This window comes from Indicator indicator, chromosome 10 (genome assembly GCF_027791375.1).
Source record: "Indicator indicator isolate 239-I01 chromosome 10, UM_Iind_1.1, whole genome shotgun sequence".
Lineage (NCBI taxonomy): Eukaryota > Metazoa > Chordata > Aves > Piciformes > Indicatoridae > Indicator > Indicator indicator.
In genome coordinates, this window is record NC_072019.1 from 117,506 (window position 1) to 137,676 (window position 20,171).

A 20,171-nucleotide genomic window follows, 5' to 3' on the forward strand; every position below is an offset into this window, starting at 1 on the left:
TCTTCGCTTTCTCTTCATACCACTGCAGTAAAAGGCTGTTACCCTGTTTTACCAGGGCCTGTGGTAGTCATTCTTGTACTGCACCTTAAGCAAAATCCTTTCCAGCAGAACAATAACTAATTTTGAAATTTGCCCTGTCTGCAAGAAGAAAATCTCGCAGAGGGGAAACTGATTATTGGGAAGGATGGTCTCAAAAGTGTTAACTATTTAATGTGTAACAGTTTCCTTCCTCCCCCTTTATTCTCTTGAGGAATATAGAACTCCATTTTCCAAGGTGTGTATTGATCACCTGTTACCCACTTCTTTTAATGTTGCTTTTCTTTTATCACTTCTGAAGCATCTAGACTAATAACCTAAATTATTTGGTCTGTCCAGGCTATGTAAGCCATATAAAGCAGGGTAGATTGAAAGTATAACTTTCAGAGACTGCAAGTCCCAGTTAGTAGGCTCTGTTGATCCCAGTAGTGAGGTCAGATTAGTTGGTGAGTATGTATTTGCCCTTTTACATATGCCATTAAAGACAGCACCTGGTCTTGAAGCTTACAGTCACCAGATGAGCAATTTCAGCCTGTGGCATCCAGCTTTGCTAGCAAAAGGAACTTTCAGCCATCCCAGCTGAAACTGCAGAGAAGTCCATGGACTGTGTTTGAGCCTTTGAATTAGTGCGTGTTCCTGAACATGAATATTTCCTTTTCGGTACTTCCTCAAAATTGTCTGAGTTGAGATTTGGCATTGTGTGTCTAATGTAGCAATACTTATATTCTTTCTACCTTTGGTGGAAGATAATTGCGTATAAAATACTTAAATTGAAGTTTCATCTTCCTCACTGTGCAAGGCTTAACTCATAATTATTACAGGAGTAGAGGAGCATGAATATAAAGCAGTGGACACAAGCTGAATCAGCTCAAGATTGATTCTTGAAAAGTGATTGCTTTGGAAATCTAAACTTGGCTGCTCTCATATTTACTGAAGTATGCATTATATGTTTTGGGTGAACACTCAAAGTGGTGATTTACCAAGAAAGCAAAGAGCTGTTTCATTTAAATGGCTCAAAGAACTTGTAACTAAAGGACTTCATGCCAATATTTAGAGGGCTCTTTACCTGGTTTTTGCTCACTGTCTTTTGATTATTGGGTCAAACAAAACCAAGCCAGGTTCGTATGAGTGAATTCTTTTGAGCATTGAAGTTTAAGATGAACCATGCACGTGTGGAGTTGGAACAGATAAGAAGCTCCAACTTAAGCCTGTATGCTTTTTGCATGAACAGTTGCACGATTACAGTGACTTGTAAGAGAGGCTCGCATGAAGCCTGAATTGCCTTTTGAACTAAAAAGAGCTGCTAAAAGAGGAAGACTGTTTGACTAGTTGAAGCTTTCTAATAAATGAGGAAATTTTGTTTTCTTTTAAATAGATGGAGTCTGCACGCAAAGCATGGGAGAATTCCCCAAACATGGGGGAGAAGAGTTCACCAGTGACCTCAGCAGCATCTCCCATTGTTGGTGGCAGTGGCAATAGTAGCAGCAACAGCAACGCTGGGCCAAGCAGTGGCACTTACAGCTCTTTCTCTAGTGCATCAATGCCTCCTATTCCTGTGGCCTCCGTTACTCCGACAACTTCGCTGTCAGGTACCAGATGTCAAGATTGTACTATTCTGTTGAATTGTTCCATGGTGTTATTTCTCAAGATAGTAGATTCCCTTTGGAATTACGCTGAAAATCTAAGAGAAGTTTTGTGCTAGCATGATGTGTAAGATCTGAACAGCAGCTTCCTAAGTGCCTTTGAAATAACAAGGAAATAACTCAGTCAGCTCAAAATGGTATTAAAAAGGCATCTCTCTGCTTGTGCTGTTTACATAGACTTGAAAGAGTAGGCAAACACCTGTTGGCTGCTGTATTGGTTACATTTTGTTGAGTTACATGAAGATGAGCTAGCAGATTTCAAAGCAGATGGTAGTTTTGATATCTACCTAACTGCAGTCTTACCTTCATTTGTGGATTTGCATTTGGAGTCAAATCTTCAACAGCTCATACCAAAGCCCCATTGTGATACGCAGAGCAAATGTCCAGCTGCTCTTCATAAACAATGTTTTTCATCTTGGTTGTTTGCAGCAAGCAAAAGATATGTAAATAGTTAAACCTTCCCACCTTGCAGTATTAGTATTGTATGCCCAAATTTCAGTTGAAGTGCTAGGGAAAAGCTCTCCACAGTGAAGAGACATTACCAATATATGTTGCAATATTGTGTTGCATAATTAACCAAGATGCCTACTTCAGTGCTTCCATATGCTCCTGCACTTGAGAAAGGGAGATGTATTATGGTTGCAGCACTTCTTACAGTGAACTTAACAAAATTGTCTTCACTGTCCATCTTACACTGATGGAAGTAGCTGCAGTAGGTTACAGCATTCCATACCACTTGTGGCTGTCTCAAAACTTAGACCACTGTCAGATATTTGAAATATCTTGAGCTGGTTTATGATGTGTCAGTTGCTTCTCTTCTAGGAGCTGGAACATACACAACCTCCTCACTGAGTACGAAGACTGCAAGCACCTCAGACCCTCCAAATATATGTAAAGTGAAACCACAGCAGTTGCAGACAAGCAGCCTAGCTTCTGCCAGTCACTTTTCCCAGCTGAGCTGCATGCCATCCCTCATAGCCCAGCAACAGCAAAGTCCCCAGGTCTATGTGTCTCAGTCTGCAGCAGGTAAGTGTTTGTGACTGAGAAGCCCCATGTCTGCCTTTTTTTTGAGTTCCGAAGCTGGAGAATTGAATTCAATTCTGATTTTATCTGCAGTAAAGACAGAATGATGGAAAGCATTCTCTATAAGCAAATACTCCCTGTTTTACTGTATACAAGTTTCTATCAGTATGTGTAAAGATAATGCTGTGGTTTTAGCTTTTTGAAGAAAGTAAGCTTGAATCTCCTGATGTACCATTTTTAAGTTGCAGAATTTTATATCATGATTTAAGACCACGAATGGCTTAGTCTCGATTTCTTAAAGTCCTGCAGTAGTTTAGGAGCATGATATTTTTCTTTAAAGAAAACCCTACAGAAGTTAACAGAAGTTACATGACAGTGTAGCCTGTTCTTCCTCTTCCCTCACCAAAATGCCTGTTTTGGCCAGAATCTATTGTTCATCCTCCAACAGTTGCCTGGGCCTGAAGATGCTTTTGCAAGACTGATCACTTCTGAGGGTATATTGGAAAAGATACCAAAGCTGGTTGGGCACCCAGCTCTTCAGTTATATTCTTCTCCTAGTCTCTCAGGTCACTGTCACACTGAGAAGTACTGACAGTGGCTGCATCTTTAAATCTTGATTAAAACCTTTCTAGCAGGGAGATGTTTGGAATGAGGTACTAATGGTATTGTTCTTCCTGAGGTACAGCAGCTCAGATCCCAGCGTTTTATATGGATACAAGTCATCTGTTCAATACCCAGCATGCACGTTTGGCACCACCTTCTCTGGCCCAGCAACAAGGCTTTCAACCAGGGCTTTCTCAGGTACTTGGAATTTTTCTTTTCCTTTCTTTTTCCCCCTCCCTGTCCATTTTACCTTTAAAGCTCTACTAATGAGCTAATGGGGACAGTGAAAGGTGGGACTAAAGACACTGTGAAAAGGAGGTAATACTTGCTCTAGCCATTTCATTCTGGTGCAGGCAAGCAGTGTTTGCTCTCCACTGTTCTGAGAATGAAAGCATTTGCCATGGAAGTTGAGAGAATAAGCTTTCACTCACAAATAAACTTTAGGTAAAAGTACATATTCACAGGAGGTGTTTATGTGGCCATGTTAGTGCAGGCTTGTTCAACTTCTGTAGTACAAAACTGCTTGCAATCTTGTGATTTGTTTAGTTTCTACTGGTTATTTGCAAGCAAAATTGTGGAATTCAACCAGAAAGTAATTTCCTGTATGGGGGCAATGCCAGCTTCTGTGTACAGCCATGGAATTTGATGTTCTTAGTTTACTTTTTATAATGTTACACAGATCCTGGCACACATTTAATTATAGCTTTTCTGCATGGCTTTTGTCCTTAGATATTTAATGGTTTAATTTTTATGCAGCCTGCTTCAGTTCAGCAGATCCCTATCCCCATGTATGCACCTCTGCAAGGACAGCATCAAGCTCAGCTGAGTTTAGGAGCAGCACCAGCTGTTTCACAAGCCCAAGAGTTGTTCAACTCCTCCTTACAACCTTACAGGTAGGTAGCATATGCACATTTCTTTGGGTTTTGAGTGGCAGAACTTACAGAATTTGCTGCCCTGCACACCTGTGTTCTGTGCTCAATAGCTTCCTCATCTTCCTGTCTTCCCCCAAATCTCTTCTGTCTGCCTGGCTGAGAGCTCTGTTGTTTGTCTGACTAGTCTGCATGTGCAGATGTAGCTGTGAAATGGTGCGTTCAAAAGCTGTGCATGGTATTTGTATCTTAAGGGAACCGGGGGAAAATGCTTAAAATAGGGTTTTGTGCTAAGAGAACAGAAAAAGAGGAGTCCGTCCCTTTAGTTCAGTAATTCGTGTTTATTTTCGAATCAAACCAACACTGGAGTCTTGAAACAATTCTAAATCCTAGTTTGAACCTCAGAGGTGGTAGAAACTTCATTTCAAGTACACAGAGGATAGCAGGCTGTGTTTAGAATAAATGTGTTCTGTTTGCTACAGAAGGTGATGGGAAGACCAGTATGTCTCAAATGACATTGGTATTCAGACAGATTTCCACTGTAAGCCTCTTCAAAGCTTCCTGGCAGTTCCTATGAAGACAGATTCACAGAGGTAGAATTCTGACAAACTTGGTTAGTTTCACTGTGGAAGTTTCTGTGGACATTTAGTTGTAGAGTTTTTCATGTGGTGTAGGAAAAGCAGAAGGTTGAGGCCGGGGCAAGTTTAAATGGCTACATGTGTATCATGACTTTGTGCTTGGCTGACTTTACTGGGCCAAATACTGCTTGTCTTGCTACAGCTGACAGACACTATTGCAAACAGCTAGCTGCAGAAACACACAGTCTGGCATGCTGTCCACACGGGCTAAATGCTTCCAGCTGAGCTGATCACACACAAGCCCAGTGCTGATGGAGTTTGGGGTTGTGCTCTGTATACTAGAGGGAGTACTTTCCCCACATCTTTAGAGGCACAGAGGGGGATGAGCTTTGAGTTGTACAGGCTACTGGTTTAAAAACAAACAAAAAACTTGTAAAAATGTTTTTGGCTAAATTGAAGACAGTCCTCTCCATGCACTTTGAACAAGGTTCTCCAGTTCTCAGAGTAAGAATGTTTTGTCATTAAGGAAAGGTACAGAGCAAAGCTAAACTGTCAGGCAGGCACATGGCCACTGCACTAACAGGTTTACAGGGCCAGTGCTGTGTGATACACACTGACCAAACGATAAAGTGAAAAGTGGTTTTACCTCAGAAACACTCCTCTGAGATAAAGAGCTTTGAGAGGGGCATTTATTTAAAAACTGATTCTTCAGTCTGAAGGTAGCTATTCAGCAGGCACTTCATGAAAATGTTTGGATAAATACATCTGATGGACTAGAGCAAGCTAACTTGTCTGTGGTGCTTTGCTGGGCTGGTTTTGGTCTTTGTTCTTAAACTGCAACTTCTTTATGTTGGTGACAGGAGAATTTAATATCTAGTTAAAATTAAAGGCTGAGGTGTCGGTCTGTGTTACTGTTTTGAAGCTGAAATGTTCATTTGGAAGCTACAACTGTCAGTACCCAGTGATTTAACCTGTAAAGATTAGAAGCTGGACTGTGGAGACCTGTGAAGCCAGGAGAGCAAAGCAGTTCACTTTACGACTGTGGAACTACTCACATGTGGTCCTTCCCCACTGTCCTACTTTATAGCAGAGGAGCTATGAACCAGTTGCCTCTGTATGTTAACACTTATCCAAAAGCTATATTGTTGGGCACATCTAAATAGCTAAGTGTATTATAAGATTGAAACAAACGTCGAAATCATTTTTTCCTGTGCCTTTTGTACCCTCTGTTCTATTGTCTGCAGAGTAAATGGAAAAAATCTACCTTTCTCAGGTGAAAATCTGTTCAGTAGAGCTAAGCGTTCTAATTAATATATAACTTGTGCTCTCATGGCTGAGCTGTGCCTGCATTTTTATGTATAATTCTTCAATCTTTTGCAGGTCCCAGCAAGCTTTTATGCAGAGTGGTTTGTCTCAGCCATCACCAGTAGTTCTGTCTGGTACAGCCTTACACAACTTCCCAGCCGTACAACACCAGGAGCTTGCCAAGGCGCAGTCCAGCCTGGCGTTTCAACAGACTTCTAATACACAACCTATTCCCATCTTGTATGAACATCAGCTTGGTCAGGCTTCAGGGCTGGGAGGCTCTCAGCTGATTGATACACACATCCTCCAGGTAGGAGGTGCTCCAAAACACAGAACGTCTGCATTGGTTTGATGCAAAGAATGCAATAATAAAACAAATATTGCTCAGCTTGGTATGAGCCCACCTCTGGGATAATTAGTCAAGGTGGCAGAAAAGTTACAGTGCTTGGAAGAGAACATTTCTTTAATTACATAAAGGTGCATTAGCGTAATCTCTCAGTTGAGAATTGTTCCCCAAACTACAGGGCTTTTTGCACTTCTGTTACTAATTGGAGCTTCAGGTTTAATTTCTGTTATGGTGTGTAGTAAAGGGCTATTTTACCACTGGCAACTGAGACCTTTATCATAAAATGAAACCTTTAGGTTACCAGCTTCCTGTGCTGTGATTTCTACAGTACTGATTGAAAGTACACAATGATGTGCTATGCTGTCTCAGAGCTGCTCTCCTAAGTAATGTAAATGTGTCTGTCACTCCTCCTAGGCCAGAGCTACGCTCACTCAGGCTTCAAATCTCTACTCTGGGCAAGTTCAACAGCCTGGCCAGAGCAATTTCTACAACACTGCACAGTCTCCCAGTGCTCTCCAGCAGGTAAACTTTTGGCATAGTCAATTTCCTAAATTGTATTCTTCTTAGAAGCATACTGCTGATGACTTTTGTATGGTGGGGGTCTGAGACAATTCTTAATTCTTCCAAAATGAAAGAGGTGGGAATAACTCCAGTGATTCTAAGTTTTGGGGTTTTTTCACTGTTTTGTGAAAGAACTGATGATTTGCTGTGTGGAAGCATTCTGTCATATTTACAGGATGTTGTCTGCTGGTTTGCATCTTCTGGTTGTATGTTTTTAAGTCGCTTTTTAAAAAGCTTATGATGGACTGGACATGGAAGGCAAATCACACCCTGGGCCGCATCAAAAGAAGCATGGGCTAGCAGATCAGGAGGTGATTCTGCCACTCTGCTCTGGTGAGACCTCACCTGGAGTACTGTGACAAGCTCTGAGGTCCTCAACACAAGGAGCGTGTGGACCTGGTGGCCTAGAGGAGAGCCACAAAAATGACCAGAAGGCTGAAACACTTTTCCTACAAAGACAGGCTGAGAGAGTTTGGGTTGTTCAGTCTGGAGAAGAGAAGACTCTTGAGAGGCCTTAAAGCAGTCTTCTGGTACCTGAAGGGGGCCTCCAAGAAAGGTAGAGGGGGGCTGTTTGCAAAGGCATGGAGCACTAGGATGCAATGGTTTTAAACTAGAGAAGGGTAGATTTAGATTGGACATTAGGTAGAGGTTCTTTACGATGTAGATAGTGGAACACTGGAACAACACCAGTTGTCCAGGGAGGTGTTGGAGGGCCTATCTGTGGAGACATTCAAGGTCAGGCATGATGGGGCTCTGAGCAACTTGGTCTACTCGTGGATGTCCCCGCTTACTGCAGTAGGGTTGGACTAGATGACCTCTAGAGGTCCTTTCCAGCCCAGAGCATTCTGCATTTCTATCATAACGTCCTACTTCATACACATGAGAATTTGTCAAGACAGAAAGCCAGAAGAGTCTTAAAAAACCCTAATCTCATCTGTTGGAAATCTAGCATAAAGTTTTAAGGACCTTTTAGAAGGTTTAGAAGGATTAGTGCTTTTGATGTGTTCAAGCTTGTCTGTGTCTATACTTTTAATCTGTTATCCTGAACACTAAGTCTTTAACATCTGGAGAACATCATATCATTCTTGCTGTCACAGTCAGAATTGATGGTCAGAGTAGGAAATGCAGTAACTCTTGCCAGTCAGGTCACTCCTGTGGTATTTGCCTGTTTATCACTGCCGTTCTGTGGTGTTCTCAGCCCACAGCACTCCCTCTTAATGCAAGCAATGGACGGGCTGTAATTTAGGAGTTTAAGCTCAGACTGCTGGCTGTTGGGACTCCTGGAGAGTGAAATCTAGCTTTCATCGCAGGTAGTGTCCTCATGATGACTAAAATTATTTGAAGTAAATAACTAACCTTATGCGCCCCTCAACTGGCTATTTCATTCTACTTTTGTGTTCTGAGTTGAATTAAATTTAGATTTCCATGCAGTGATGGAGGTAGGAGCTGGCATGCAACTTTGTTCCTGAAAAGCAAAGATCCGAATTCTATTGAAACTGATCATAAAGGCAGGCTAAACAATAAATTCACTTATTTGCTTGCATCTCCCTGGGCAAATGTATGAACTCATTTACTTCCAGTTATCTCAAATCATAAAGCTATTAAAAGTTAAATAATGGCCCTTGTGTATGTTACTGGTGGTTTTGTACTTTTTTTTTTCCAGGTGACAGTACCTTTGCCAGGATCACAAATCTCTTTGCCCAACTTTGGATCCACAGCACAGCCACTCATTGCCCTACCCCAGTCTTTACAACCACCACTACAGCACACACCACCACAAGCGCAGGCTCAGAATCTGAGCAGGCCTGCACAAGTAACCCAGCCCTTCAGAGGCCTGATCCCAGCAGGATCCCAGCACAGCATGATTGCTGCAACTGGAAAGGTAACCATGTGGGTAGATGCACAGCACTAAAAGGAATCTAAAGCTCAGCTGTATGCTGCTTTGTAGAACCAGCATGGCACCATGTGCTGACTCTTGCATCTCAAAATCTGCCTTGGCTTTAAAAGGTAGGGATGGGGAGATAGAAAAGCTGGTCAGGGTTAGTTCCATCATGACTGTCTGTACGTTTTGTGAAAGTTAAGCTGAGATTTTGTATCTAACTTGCTCTTAGTCCACTTGCACTGTAGGAATGAATACCTGTTTTGATAGTGACTTTGTGGACTAGTAGGATATTTTGTGTAGAAGTCCTATAGAAAATAGTCCAGAGCCGCTGTCAGAGCTGCAGGCAAAAAGGGTACACCAGTGGGGCTGCTGTCTGATTCTGCTCATCCATGTGCACGTTGCTTTGTTTACTGTACAGCATCAGGTCTTCCCAGAGCAGCAAACTGGAGTTTTAGGGATTTCAGTGAATTTGGTATCACCTGTGACCTTCAACTGGAATTCAACTGTACTAACATTGCTTGGAGGTCTGCTTTCCTGTGTGGCACAGCAAGGTGCACGTTAAGAACTTAGCATTGTATGCAAAGCAGAAGCTTTGACGAGTTAAAAAAACAAAACAACCACCACCAAGTCTGGTCTTGCAGCTGAAGAAAACTCTCCAGTAAGGTGGTAACACTGAAGCAGTGCCAGAAGCTAGAAGTATTTAGAAGGGAATTCTCCCCTCTCCTTTACCTGGAACTGATGTGATAGTTGCCAGTGAGGAGATGGCGTGGAGCTGGCTTCCGTCACAAGGTCTCTTGTCTTAGATGTAATCAGAGATTTACAGGCACCTGGGGTTTTCAGAGTGTGCAGCACAATGCAGTTGCAGCATGCTTTCAGGCAAGCAGTGGGTGATAACACGGGAAGTGAACAGCACTAAGTTGTCTGATAGACACAGCAAGGTCTTTCCCCAGCTCTGGGAGTAATCTAGTTCTGCAGCTGCATCTGCAATCCTTAGAATTCGTAGCCTTAATTTTAGGGTGCTTTTGAGTAAAAAGTGTCCCCGTTGTCCCAAAGGTTTACAGCTGTGATAAGAAAAAATCTCTCTCAGGCTTAGACACATTCTGGACAATAATGACAACCAGAATTCCAGATCTTCTGGATGAAAATTTCATCCTGTCACCCACTAGAGTATATGGTGGGTTTTGTACTGTGCACTTTTCTGGCTTTGTAGGATCTGGACAAACTTTATCACTGTTACTACTTTTATGAGCCCATCTTCCAAACTGCAGTGGTATGTTTCTTGCTGGAGTTGTCTTTGGAAAATGGTCACTTGTTTCAGCAAGAAATTAAGAGCTGCAGTTGGATGATGGCCTTAGGTGACATCCTTGCCCTGTGTTAAGAGTTCCATCATGTTCCTGCTAAAATAAAGTGAACTTAAACCAGCCCCCCACTTAACTGATTTATGGTTGACATTGTGCTTCATAGCTATGTGTGGAAAGATATTGTTTCTGAGACTAATTTATTGTCTTGAGTGTATCTGCAAAACAACATGGAAGATTCATTGCTCTAATTACAGACCAGAGCTGTTTTGCATGAATGACAGCTCCATTTTTGCTATGCTTTTGGTGTTAGGGTTTTTTTTAAAGCTGGATTGGTTTATAGCATTCTTCACTTAAACATTTTTCAGGATTATATCTTGATATTTTCATGTGGTATTTGAAATGAGAAAGGAAATTTCAATCCTGAAACACTTCTAGGGCCAGATCATGGAATACCAGACTGGAAGCGACCCCAAGGATCGTCTAGTCCAACCTGGTGATGCAGGGAGATCAAAGTAGAAAGCCAGTAACATTGCTGGAAGTGCCAAACCATGGAGGGAAATTGTAGGCAGGAGGTGATTGTGTGGTGCTGAGATTGTCCTAATTATAAGCAACCATTTGACAATGTGGCTTTCACTTTCATTGGAAGTACAATACACTTTCTCATGTACTTTCTCACATATTGGGGAAAAATGTGGGGTAAACAAGCAATTAGTAAATGTAATTTGTCTTTGAATTAGAATCAATGTGTCAATTGCCATATATTTCAGATATCAGAAATGGATCTGAAGGCCTTTGGAGGTGGCATTGATGTTAAACCTGGAACACCACCAGTCACTGGTAGAAGTACTACTCCAACCTCCAGTCCTTTCAGGTAAATCTCTCTCAGGCTCAAAATTCCTTGAAATCAGAGACAGAAAATGTACCTAGCCATGCACAGGCACCTCTGAAGTGTGAGGTGAAGGGCTACTCATGTAAAATACAGTGCTTAATCTTAGCTTAAAAGCAGCATTCCAGGAGTCATCAAATCTGTTCTAGTTGACTAGAAGTACATAGCTGAGAAACAAAAGAGTAATGATTTTTTTTTTTAATCAAACAAAATTAAATTATGTAAAATGGGGGTGTACCAGGAAAACACAGTAGTGGCAGGGAAGATGTGCTTCAGGATAGGAGTTTATCTGAATTGCTCAAAGTAAAAACCCTTACAGGCTTACACCGCAGCTGTGGCAGCAGTGGTTGGATAACTGAGCATTGTTGCAAGCTCTCTGTAAGCTCCTTGGAACAAAAGCTTCTAGTGAAGTTAGTAAGCTGTGTACAGATTTCCTTGGTTGACATAGCTAACAGCATTTTTCTAGTGTGCCCAAGCACTTCAAGGGAAACAAGGCTGACTGCTTGTGTATGAAGTTGTTAGTGGGCTGAAGGAACTTAAAAATGGAGTTTTGCTAGCTACAAGATAGTTTTAATTTTGAAAGCTGCACTCCTGTGTGTAATAACTATTTGGTGGCTTGCTCTGGCAGACTGGCAGCAAGTCAGAGTGGAAGCAGCTGCTCATGGCAGCTTCTGCTGCACATGCCTAATGCCTGTGGTGACAAGCTCTGAACTTGAGACCATAGAGCATGCAGTGTAAAGGGGTAGGACTGAACGTAAGATAGCAGGGATGGGAAGGGGAACACACTTAGTATTTGTGTCAGAAAGGCTTTGGGGAAAGGTGTGTTTCATACAGACTTTACCCTAGAATCTTTCTGTATCCGTATTTCTGTTTATGGTCTCTCACTGTAGTCTTAAGCTCGGAGTTTACTTGCATTTGATACTAACAGTGGATACAGAAGAGTATTTGATACCAGCTTCTCTAAGAGATTATTTTTCCCACTCCAGTGTTGAATTTCTAGTTAAGTTGTAACTCAACGTCCTCTGAGTGAGTAGCTTGGTTCTAAATGGTGTTCCTTTCTTTAGGGCCAGTTCTACAAGTCCTAACAATCAGTCCAATAAAATGAACAGCATCGTCTACCAGAAGCAGTTTCAGTCGGCAGCTGCTGCTGTGAGAATGACACAGCCGTTTCCTGCACAGTTTGCACCACAGGTAAGTGATTGGTGACCTCCTACAAAAAAATCAGTTTGTATGACCTGCTGACTAACTCTGTGTTTCCGCAGGTTTTGTCATGGGGAGATACAAAATGGAATCCTTAAATGAAATTAAGATCAAAGTCCAAAAACCCCTCTGATCATGCTAACCGGTAGTGCAGATCTGATGGTGTCTCTAACTTTGGGAGTTCTGTGCACAATGAGGGATTTAGTGTAGTGAATGGTGTAGAGCAGGCTGCTGTTCTGCTGGCTTCCCCATGCAGCTGTAGTGCACCTCACCCTGCAAAAACAGATTGTTTGGGGAAGGAGAGAAGCTTCATGTCTCAGAAGGGTCCCAGTGCATATTTTAAATGCTTAAAGAGAAAGCAGATGTGCAGTTGTTTGTCTGAGATGCAGCTCTGAAGTACTGATGGAGTGGTTCAGGCTGGAAAGGGTCTCTGGAGGTCATGCAGTCGATAGAAAGCAGGACTGATGGCAGAGGGTTTGGTTTGTTTCTGGCATTGCCGGGAGTACAGCTTACAGGGGTGGTGCATTCTTGTTACAGGTGACTGTAGCCAGGCTGCCAGGAAAACAGTCTCAGTAAAAGTGTAGGAGATTTGTCTTTTAGCATTTGGAATGTTGGACTACAGGACTTGATTGTTTGATTGCCACCAGCAGAAAACTACCTAGCCTTTCCAGGGCTCCTTTCACAGTGACTCCTCCCCTGCTTATCTTCCTTATTACTTGCTGGGTTTCAGTTGTTGGTCCTACTTTCAGGCACAGCAGCACTACAGGGCTTTTTTTTCCTGGAGTTCTTAACAGCCTGTTTTCTTGACATCAGTTGGGCAGCAGAGCATCAGGTTTTCCCTTTAAGATAGTGCCAACATGTAGTCTAGTTGGCAGTTTTCTAATTGCAAAATGTCTCTTCTTGTTGTTTTTCCCCCACTTAGATCCTCTCTCAGCCTAACCTGCTCCCTCCATTGCTCAGAGCCCCATATACTAACACCTTCCCAGCGCCCCTTCAGAGGCTGCCAGTAGTACTGCATAGTCAGAGGCCGTCGCAGATGACCACAGGCCTTATGAGCCACCCTCGTTTGCCGCGAGTGGCCAGAGGGCTTTGTGGATCAGTGTCTGGAGCCAGAGGCAATCAGGCCCAGGCTGCGATGAAGGCTGAACGAGACATAAAGGTTAGTATTTGAACAGCAGTGCTGTGAACACCAGTGCAGTCTTGACAGCTTGTAGGACAGGAGTGTGTCTGCAAATCATGTCTTAATTAAAATGCCTCTAGACCCAGAGCTGGTAGTCAGGCCTTCAGCAGCTGAACAGAGACCTCTTCTAAACCGTGGGGGCTTTAATAAGACCTTTAGACTGAAAAAATTGTAGGGAGCATCCTTTCTCAAGTGGTCTTGTGCTCAGCAGTTGTGATGCTGCCACTGCTGTCAGAGGCTATCTGACAACTAGGTGTCAGGAGCCTGGAGTCTGTGAATGAGTGATGAAACCTACAAACCTGGCTGTTGGTTCCCATTTCACATCTGCCGTCCCAGCTCCGAGCAGCAGTATGAACTGTCCCATTCCAGCCAGCCTCACTCCCTGGTGACTTGGAGATTGATTTCTTGAAATGCCTGGGATGAATTCTGTCTGTGTTAGAATGCACTAACTTGCTGCAGTCCACAGAAGAGGTTGCTGCATTTCAGTAGTAGGTGATGGGAGACATCAAACTTGTTAAAGCACTTTGGGACCCTTCAGGTTGAAGCAAACTCAGGACTGCAGTCTGTGTAGGGACACCGTTGTACGTGTTGCCTGTTTCTGCAGAGTAGGCTGCTCATAGGAGTAGATGATTCCAAGGACCTCCTTCATTTACTGCCATTCACCCTTACCCATGCACTGAAGTGTAAAAGCAGAAGAGTGTGGTTTTCTCTGGCTATGTCTGGTTGTAGGGGAGTTGATTTCCCCTTATATGCTAGGTGTTTGGTCCATTTAGTTTTCTGCCACCAGCTTCTGCTAGCTCACTGGGTGATGCTTAGTGTATTGCCTTGAGTCTTCCTTAGGAATTGAACCTAGCCAGTCGTAGCAAAGATCAACACACAGCCCTGGGTTTCTGAATCTCCCTGCAAACACCATTCAGAGGAATGTGAGTTATTCTGTCACACTTGGTTACTTGTGATCCAGTCTTCTAGCCCTAGCCTCAGGGGGTGGTTAAAATCTGTGCAAAAGATTTCAGGTGTCCATCTGGCACCAATTAAAACCAGCCTATTGCTGCAGTGCTGAACAGCAGAGTACACAGTGTGAGTTACTTGGAGCAACTACATAGTACTAAAGCCAAAACCTCTTGTTCCAGGCTTTTGCTGGTTTGTCTCATCCTGTCCCTCCCCTGTGCCTCTCAGCCCTGCTTTCTGTAGAAAAGTATAAAGCACTTAGAAGTACATGGAGGCGTAGTGTCTGTGGTGTAGTCAGGGCTCTTTGCATTAAGATGGGCCTTTTAAATGGTATAAAAGGTGCTTGACTGCACTGGCAAAATCCATGCAGCTGCCAAAAGATTGAACTCTTACTGTGCCCCCTGCTTTGCCAATGTCTGGGCAGGAAAGCAGAATGCTTGGTCTGAAGTATCTGGTCAGCACACTGCTTCCAGTGAAAGCTCCAGCTCAGGACTAGCTGAAACATGGTGTGAAAGACTGATGAGCCTCCCAGTCTCAGTCAGGGTTACCAGGAGGATTCGGCAGAGGGATCTACAGGAAGCTGGGCAGTGGTTTGTGCTGCCTGGAACAAGCTCCCAGTTTCAGTGGTTAGCAGATAAGGCTTTGGCTTACCTACAGTACAGCCTTTGAACCTGCTTCACTTGCACATCCCCATTGCAGGCTCAGAAGTCTGTGTCCAGAACAGGGAGAATAATGTGTGTGGTCAGACTAGATGCTGCTGCTGTGGCAGCCCCAGTACTCATGAAGTCCAGAGCATGCAGCAGGGGTGATGGCAGCTGGCAGGGCCCCAACCACAGCGTTAGGGCATGGGCAGCGTGCAGACATAGGCACCTTCTGGTTATATCTGACCCTTACTGGGGAGTGAAGCTTCAGTTTGAGCCTGCTGTAGAGTTAACACATTTTAAGCTATGCAGTAATAATGGCTTAGGAAGATGTTAAATAATGCTTCAAACTATTGGCCTTGCTTCTTTTTTCTGGGGTGAGGATTAGGAAGAGCAAGGGAAGCCTAGGCATGACATCAAGCTACTACTGAGGAGCCAAGCTCCCACATGTCCTGACATCTTGGAAAGCAGCTGGATGGACGATACATTTCTAAGAAAGTCTGGCTACCACCGTCAGTCCTTCCTCTTTCGTGTAGGAAATACTTTGGTGAAGTCACTCTTCTCCAACGCCATCTCTTCAGTAAACATGTTTTCTTCCTTTCCTTAAGGCAAAGCAGAGAGCAGAGGTACTTCAGTCCACCCAGAGATTCTTTTCTGAACAGCAGCAGCAGCAGAGCAAACCCATAGGAGGCAAAGCCCAGAAGGTGGATGAGAATGGCAGCAAACCTACAGAGGCAATTGCTGACTCCTCAGGAGTCTGCCAGGACAAAGCAGAGGAGAAACCTGCCCCTACGCCTCCTGCAGCAACCAAGCCTGTTAGAACTGGACCAATCAAACCTCAGGCAATCAAAACCGAAGAAACAAAATCTTAGAGGCTGTGTCTCCATGGAGGTGGGGGAAGCGGGGAGGGTGGGTGAGATGACAGCAGCATTAATATTGTAGCCCAAAGGGCAAGACAACAGTCTCTCTCCCTGGAGGGCTCTCAGCAGCATAGAGGGACACAGGGGCTGTTGGCAGTTCTGGTGCAAACTGTTGCCTGTCCAGCTGAGCTGCTGGACTCTTTGGGCTTGTATCTCCTCTCAGCATGAAGGCTGCTTTTGGTGTGTGCACGTTCTGCACATGCGTGTGTTTGGCTTACACACACCCTTGTGCTTCCCAAGGGGAAAACAGTTGAGAAACAGAAGGGTGGGGAAGAAGGTGCTTGGGGAGGCATGTTCCTAGCTGATGAGCACTCTTATTTTCTTCAGGCTCTGATCTTCAGCTGCTATTTATCTTTTTATAAATCCATGCAGATCTGAAGATGGTGCTGGGCCAAGCCACGTGTGTTTTTAGTGACTCGTAGTGAAGTGAGGGACTTATAGCTGGCATTTTGCCTTTGCAAGGCGACCTCTGACCCCCGTAGCGCAAAGAGTGAGGCTGATGATGTTGAGTTTCCCTTGGAAGGCAGTGCTTTGCTGGCTGCTGCTTGGATGACAATTACTGTACTTAGATCACCGTATGAAAATGCCTCTTGGCCACTGTGTTCTCTCTGCCCGTTGCCCCTCGGTCGCTCACCTCTGGAGCTGAAAGGTTCATTGCGTCAATAGTCAGGTTTGTTCTGCTCACCTCTGTCCAGCTGTCTTTCTACCATGCGAGTGATCTTTAAACGGTTTCCAGCTTATGTCTGTATACAGCAACGAACACTTAGAACTGTGCCACGAGAAGAAGAGAAACCTTACCAGGTAAAAGAGAGTTTACCTCTAAAGGTGCATTCTTTATATCAGAGCTGCGCCGCACCACCTCCTTGCCCACAGTGTGCTGGAAAGTAGAATCAAGTCAAATAAATGCCTTTTTAATTGTATCCTCTAGTATTCTAGCTGTAGGACAGTACTGTATGATACTTCTGTGAATGTAAGATATCCTGTACCTGCTTATGATATGTAGTAGTGACTGTGCTATACTGGAGCTGTTTTTAATAATGTTATTCTAGAGGGTTTTTTCCAGACAATGATTGAAAAAGCTAATAAAAAGCACCAGGTACAACATCAGTAGCAGAATTTGCTGGGGGTTTTTTTCTGGGATTTTGGGGGGGGTTGTGGTTTTTTTTTTCTTTTCTTTTCTTTTTTTTTTTGATTTTTACTTTTTTGGAAGGAAGAGTGAGTTGAAAGTCTAATGTGTATAATTTTGTTCAAATGACTGCAGAAGCTGGAAAGGCTGTTGCTGCTATTGATGCCCTAGTGAATTGCTATTGGTTATCTTTTTATATAAATATATATATAATTTGAATTTTTGAAAACTAGCTGTGATGTCAACTTTGGAAAAAAAAGTATCCCACTTGTAGTGTGAGTTGGCATTGTACAGAAATTAACAGCCATATTGGTCTAGAAATGTTAAACTTAATTTTTTTTTTCCATTTGTACAGGGGTAAGGCACTGTATTAAATATGTATGGTCTTATTTACATGGGTTTGATTACAGAACTAATAAAGTATTCTCTAAATAACGCTCCCGGGGTCATCTTGTGATTAGCACAGTGCTGCAGGAAAGCCACTCAATTGCCATGCACCAAGCCCAGAGCGTGTTCTGCAGCTGGGGAAAACAGACTCCTTCCTGTTTCACCTGGCCCTTTCCATCTCCCCCTCCAGGGAAGCTCCTTCAGGACACTGCTTCTCTCTAGCTCTAGAAGGAGGCTCTCAGTTGTGTTTGCAAGTCGATACATCTCCAGCATGTTGGTAAGATGCCTGGTGCTGGAGGTTTGTGCTTTATTTTGTAGAGAAGAGCTTCTCATCAGAGACCAGGGTGAACCCAGCTGGATGCTCTCATTTTAGCTGGTGGGTGACTACAGGTGCTGGCTGCACAGCAAGGGGCTGCTCAAGCAAGAGGTTTCCTTGACGTGAGCCTTCCCATGGATGCAGGAGGCTTCCTTGTGCTCTTCCCAAGCTGCTCCCTTTCCAACTCAGCAAGAAGCACACAGCTGCTATCACAGTTACGGACTTGTGCCCCTCAGCACAGGGCAGCATCAGGGGTTAAGCATCCTATTTAAGGGGGTAAGCATCCTAAACCTCATGTTTGGTCTGAGAAGTAATTCCTGCCTTGAGAGAAGAGGCTGGCTTGCACTCATCTCAGCTGAGGCTGTCAGGGTGGCTCTGCAAGCACTGATCTGCCTTTGGCTCGGAGTGTTGCTGCCAGCCCCCTGGCGGCTCAGAGCAGGCAGAGCTCTCCGTGCTTGGCTGGGCAGGAAGTGGTGGTTTGGCAGCACCAGAGGAGCTGGAGCCCTCCTGCCAAGGTTGGTTCTTTGGGGGGTTAGAACTCCAGCAATAGAGTAAATAAAGGTGCTGTAATCCTGAAACAGAGCAATGGGCAGGAGTAACCACTGAGTAGGTAACACCACAGGTAAATTGCCTTTTTTGCAGGAACTGTACAAGCACAGCTGGGGTAAGCACTTGGGGTGAGGCGGATGAAGGTCATGGAACTGTTTTGATCTATACATGTGCTGTGGAAGTGTATTATGCTGCTGTCCCCCTGTTTTGAGGCTGTTCTGCCTGGTTCATAAGGGAAAGATTCCCTAAAAATGGGAAATGTTTCACTGGACTCTCCTGTTTCTAAGGAAATGCTGCTAAAGGACTAAGCTTGAGTTCTCCAGTAAAGACATTAGAAAAGTCAAATCACAGAATCAGAAAACCTTAGGGGTCGGAAGGGACCTCGAAAGATCCTGCAGGCCAACCCCACTGCTGAGCAGGACCACCAAGAGCAGATCACACAGGATCCCACAGCCAGCTCTGGGAAGGTACCAAGCTGTTGGCTGTTTCTTGTGCTGAGCAGAACAAGCAGGCAGTTTCTGCAGAAATTTAGTTAAAAGCAAGTGCTGGAGCACTTAGTGCATCCAGATAACCCAGGCTTGATGTGTGCCTCTCCAAAACAGCCCTGAAACACCCTGGCTGTCCCAGAAGCCAGGTTTGAGCTTTCAGTGACTGACCTCAGTTTGTTGCATATTCTGACATTTGGCCATTCATGCTGGAATAGATGGTTTAACTTCAGTGGGATCTGGGGTGTAATCTCTTTTTTTTCTTTTTTTTTTTTTAATTATTTAATTGTGCTGAGCCTCCCATAAATTAGGGACCTGTTCTGTTTGGGGAATTAACAACTTGGGTTTTCTCTTAACAGTGCTCAGTCTGAAAGAAAAAGAGCAAACACCAACAAGCAAACCAAAAAGTTTTTTTGTTGCTTTTCTCAAGGGTGGGAGCAGAAGTGGTTAATGTGTGACTGGGGCCAGATCCAGCAACCCCCCCTCGGTTCAGGCTGGCTTCCTGCTGGGATGCAGGAGGGGAGGGACTCTGGGCTTGTTTTTGCAAAGCCTGTTAAGTAAAGCTGTGTATTCAGTGCTGTTCAGCTCCAGCCCAGCTCTGTGGAAATCCTGTGCATGCTGGCTTGTCTTCATTTATCTTAGTCAATTGAATGATGGACTTTGCAGCCTGAAAAGACCCCCTTGGTGCTGGCAGCAAGTGGGGAGGTGGGAAGGGCTGGGGCTGTCTTCCCTTTGGTGTCTCAGCTCACTGAGAATCTATTGGTGCTGCTGCTCCACAGGGACCGCCAAACAAGCCTTCCCTTTCATGCTGGGGCTTGACTCGTGCCTCTGGGGAGCTGCAGCCCCATCCTGCTTTGGGACAGAAACCTCGGCAGCAGCTTTTCTGAGCCTTGGGCAGGCGCCTGCTTGCTCAGCTACCCCTGGATGGATTGGGTCAGCTGCCTGCCTGCCTGTCTCCTCTCGGCTGTGGTGGGTACATGACAGCCCCTGCCGGCTCCTGCCAACTGCCCGTAGCTACTTTCATCTCCCAACTTTGTTATCCTTGCTCTTGCCCTGGGCTTTGCCTTGTTTCCTTGCACCAGGGCCCAGACAGCTACCCCTCCCAGGTAGACTTTTGTAGCAGGACAGGGGGCTGCTGCCAGGATGAGGCTGCTCTATGCCTCAGGTGTCCTTGTCCTACCATCATGCATGGGGCCAGTGGGGTGGTGAAAGCTTGACAGGCTCCACTGTGGCAGCTGTGTGGGTGTATGACTGGCTGGGGGGACATTTTCACTCCTGGTGAGCATCCCAGCCCCATGCCAGCTCTGCCAAGGAGAAAGTGCCTTTCAACCTCTGCCTCAATGTGCTGGGGTCCCACCCTATGCTCCTGTGTCAGTTCCCCATGGT

The 20,171-nt window shown here is 44.5% G+C and overlaps 1 protein-coding gene across 1 annotated transcript in view; it reads left to right on the forward strand.

The window, feature by feature from the left end:
* PRRC2C (proline rich coiled-coil 2C) overlaps positions 1-15,892 on the forward strand; it is a 53,141-nt gene extending 37,249 nt beyond the window's left edge. The window contains exons 24-34 of the mRNA XM_054384508.1: positions 1,412-1,625; positions 2,502-2,705; positions 3,391-3,503; positions 4,062-4,198; positions 6,133-6,367; positions 6,818-6,925; positions 8,628-8,846; positions 10,915-11,018; positions 12,098-12,224; positions 13,156-13,392; positions 15,611-15,892. Of these exons, the coding sequence (XP_054240483.1) occupies positions 1,412-1,625; positions 2,502-2,705; positions 3,391-3,503; positions 4,062-4,198; positions 6,133-6,367; positions 6,818-6,925; positions 8,628-8,846; positions 10,915-11,018; positions 12,098-12,224; positions 13,156-13,392; positions 15,611-15,874 (1,962 nt within the window). The 3' untranslated portion in view covers positions 15,875-15,892. The remainder of the gene's footprint in view (positions 1-1,411; positions 1,626-2,501; positions 2,706-3,390; positions 3,504-4,061; positions 4,199-6,132; positions 6,368-6,817; positions 6,926-8,627; positions 8,847-10,914; positions 11,019-12,097; positions 12,225-13,155; positions 13,393-15,610) is intronic.
* Positions 15,893-20,171: the final 4,279 nt, after the last annotated feature.